Here is a 3,706-nt window from a genome sequence, read left to right as displayed (position 1 = left end):
TACATGAATATGTGTCCCCGGTGTTCCAGGGAACTCACCAAGTGTCAGAAAACACAACCCTCTCTATTTTCCTCCATACCCAAATCTCTTAAAAAGGGGCTGCAACGGATCTGATACAGACTGATCCAGATTTGAACACTTCTATGACGTCACAGAAGTGGCGCTACGGCTATTGGGCCAACTCCACCAATCAGGAGGAGACAGCCACGGACATTGCCGTTGGAAAGCGCTGGAGACGCTGTAGTACATATGCCAGGCCTGTAGATGGTGCTGTTCTCACAGAATCAGCACATGCAAAGACAGTGTTAAATTGAGCGAAATGAGGAATGGCTAAAATGCATGATCTGTTTGGTATTTTGAAAAATAAAAAGTATAAATATGCCTTATATAGGTATGGTCCTACACTATATTATTCAAATATAGCATGATAGGTCCACTTTAAATAAGACCTTTGTACCATGAATGTCTGTTTGCAACGTTTTATTGAGCATAGGGTTTTATAACGTGATTGTGAAAGGTCTAAAGTTATATTGTTGTGAATCCAAAAAGAGGTGTATCAAAGCTGTGTGATTCTTCTCATCTTTGGACATGTGCTCTTGACTAACTTGAAGCAAGGTAATATGTTCCTTATACTGCAAGATAACATTTAAATTCAACCAAATCTGTGTTTTAATGTTTCCTTTGTGTCATTCTTTATTCTATTCCTGAGTGTTAAGATTTCGGATCTACGACAATACTCTATCCCAAATTGCTCCTGTCGCCATGTCTACCGTATTGATGTGTGTGTAAGTGGTTTTGGATAGAAGCATCAGCTAAATGTGATGACACACCTTGCACACAGACTGAAACTCCTCGTTCTCCTCATCGTAGCAGGCCAGCAGGAAGCCCCCATAGGCGCCCGCCCTCTTGCCTTTTCCCAGGTAGGCGCCGATCACACACAGGTCCATCGTGTCCCCCACCCCGTCCAGGTAGTCCTTCTTCAGCTGCGGGAGAGAGAGGGTCAGATATTACTGTGTAGTTCATGATAGAGCACAGCGTACAAATAGGGCTTAGTGGCAGCTGGGAAAAAAAAACAGGATTTGTTCCGAGTCTTAAGAGGTACATCTCTTCCGTGCATAAATGAAATGCCAACAGCACAATTAAATGTCATTTATGAACAATTGGAACTGCCAGGCGTCCCAACTGCTGCTTATAAATGTTGACAAGCTAATGGTCTTGAAAATGTTCCCAGAAATATGAAATTGGTTTGTGTATGAAGTGCAATGATTGTTCCAAACGTGAACAAAAGGTAGACTTTTATAGGCACAGGGAAGTAGATGAAGGCCTTTGTACGGTCAGTGGTGGAAACATAGGAGCTCACTCGTATCACTTTGTGTCATAAGTCCTTTTATATTAAAAACATGTGAGTTGATTTAAAGTTTATGTGTTACTATTATGTCACACGCACCTTGAGCCAGTTGTGAGAGCGCTTAGCAATTTCATAGGTGGCATCCTTCTCCAGAGTCTTCACCATCAGACCCTCGCAGGAGTCTACACACACACACACATATATATATATATTAGTACACCAAAACACGATCCTAGTTCTGCAGAAAGGAAATGAACAGATTATCTTTGAGATATATGGAAGGTCTTTGTCTCCTTCTGACACACACACACACACACACACACACACACACACACACACACACACACACACACACACACACACACACACACACACACGTAGGCAAAGTCAAAGGCATATATAACACACACACGTTTTAAAATATAGGAAAACCCAATGACACAACTCACAGGTTCGGTCTCTGTTGCAAAACACACACAGACACAAACACACTGAGGCAAACACACAACAATACAACCAACAAAGAGACAATAGGCAGGAAAACAAGTAAACAACTACACACACACATAAACAACTCGTAGAGAATTTACACATGAAAGCAGCAGGCAAGGCCACAACTGAAATGAAACTTGCACCAAAAACACCCACAAACAAAAAGCTTTAATACGCACAGGGAAAGTGGGAAGTAAGACAAATAAGAAAGTGTGTCCATATCTAACACACACACAATCATGAACATGAACACACACACACACACACACACACACACACACACACACACACACACACACACACACACACACACACACACACACACACACACACCTCGGACAGACTGCTCCAGGAACTCTGCGATGGAGTCGGTGTTGTCGGAGTCGATGTATCGGGCGAACACAAACTCTCCCTCCACCTCCGAGAAGCTTTCTCTCAGCAAAGCCCGACGCCGACAAAGCGGCTGCCGCACCAGGGACTACACACACACACACACACACACACACAGAGAGAAACACACACACACACACACAGAGAGAGAGAGAGAAACAGACACATTACAAATGGCAAAACTGTGTATCATTACAACCATTTCCTCTTTATAGCTCGGAGCCTTGCAATGACAAGGATGAAATGCCATCTCAACTAGCTTCCCACACACACACACACACACACACACACACACACACACACAGTCACGGCAGAATTGGACACATTTTAAAACACCCACTCACAAACAAGTTTCAAACCAGCAGAAAACACACAGAGTTGGTTGCACACAATCACGAAGGTTTCCAACCACCTACGGTAGGTTTGGGGGCATTTTGAAAATGTGCACATAAAAAAAAAATTATGGTTATGGAAACAAAATCCACTAATTAACACTTGGCCAAATGGAAAAGCACCTACATGTCTACAAGAAACACTTCACTGCACTCTTTTTGCATTTCAAACTACACAGCCATCAAATACAGAGCAACATTAGCATTTGTTTGGAGTTATGTTTCCTATTAAAGTGTGTCTGCGCTTTCGGCTGTTTGGTCTCTTCTAGCTAAGAAAATGTTGCTAGTTGCTAAATGCTAGCTCACTATGAATAGCCTTAGCGCTGGAAAATAGGAGTGTTGTATCCACGATGACACACTTAATAAATAATAAATGTGGAATAAAGATTGACAAGTAAGGTTATCTGTGTGTTTCCTTAATGCTAAGGTGGTTTCTGCTTTACCTACACGGACACAAAATCCCCAATTTTTTCTTTTAGCCTTCAAACTGACTCCTCTGGTCTGGAAACTGGATAAATAAAAGTACCAAGGATGTGACCTTGGAGTCCTCAGCGGTGGATGAAGTCCTGCTAGCAGCGTCTAATGGTTGCACTGAGGGTTCAGGAGGGAAACATAAAGTGCTCTTCCACTTGGCCAATAACACTATCAGCAGTGACAAAAGGCTGCAGTGCACAGGGAATGTAACACTGAAAATGTGTAGGAAAGAGAGATAATCAATCAAAAATTTATAAATAAATGACTGAAAAAGGGCAACAGCCAAAAGAATGATGTGCATACAGAGACAGAGTAATTTGTTACATTTGCATAAACGCCACATTTAGGTGGGAGGCATCAATTAAATGGCAAAAAGTTAAGAATAGCTTGTGATTTCTTTTAGTTGTGTTGTTTCCATTTACATAGCACTGGCAGACATTTGTTGATTTGCATTTTATTCACATGGAAAATCTGCTTAGAAATGTGTATTATTTGGTTGAAATCAGGCACAATGTCAATCTCATTCACAATTACCACACACACACACACACACACACACACACACACACACACACACACACACACACACACACACACACACACACACACA

The 3,706-nt window shown here is 41.9% G+C and overlaps 1 protein-coding gene across 1 annotated transcript in view; it reads right to left on the bottom strand.

Annotated features, from left to right (window-relative positions):
- Window positions 1-797: 797 nt before the first annotated feature.
- LOC104951120 (DNA ligase 1-like) overlaps window positions 798-3,706 on the bottom strand; it is a gene marked incomplete at its 5' end in the record, with an annotated part of 3,685 nt that continues 776 nt past the window's right edge. The window contains 3 exons of the mRNA XM_010777753.1: window positions 798-983; window positions 1,448-1,530; window positions 2,174-2,318. Of these exons, the coding sequence (XP_010776055.1) occupies window positions 813-983; window positions 1,448-1,530; window positions 2,174-2,318 (399 nt within the window). The remainder of the gene's footprint in view (window positions 984-1,447; window positions 1,531-2,173; window positions 2,319-3,706) is intronic.

This window comes from Notothenia coriiceps, unplaced genomic scaffold, assembly GCF_000735185.1.
Source record: "Notothenia coriiceps isolate Sejong01 unplaced genomic scaffold, NC01 NC01_scaffold00018571, whole genome shotgun sequence".
NCBI lineage: Eukaryota > Metazoa > Chordata > Actinopteri > Perciformes > Nototheniidae > Notothenia > Notothenia coriiceps.
The sequence above is the reverse complement of the archived record's forward strand: the minus strand, read 5'-3'. Positions and strand labels throughout refer to the sequence as shown.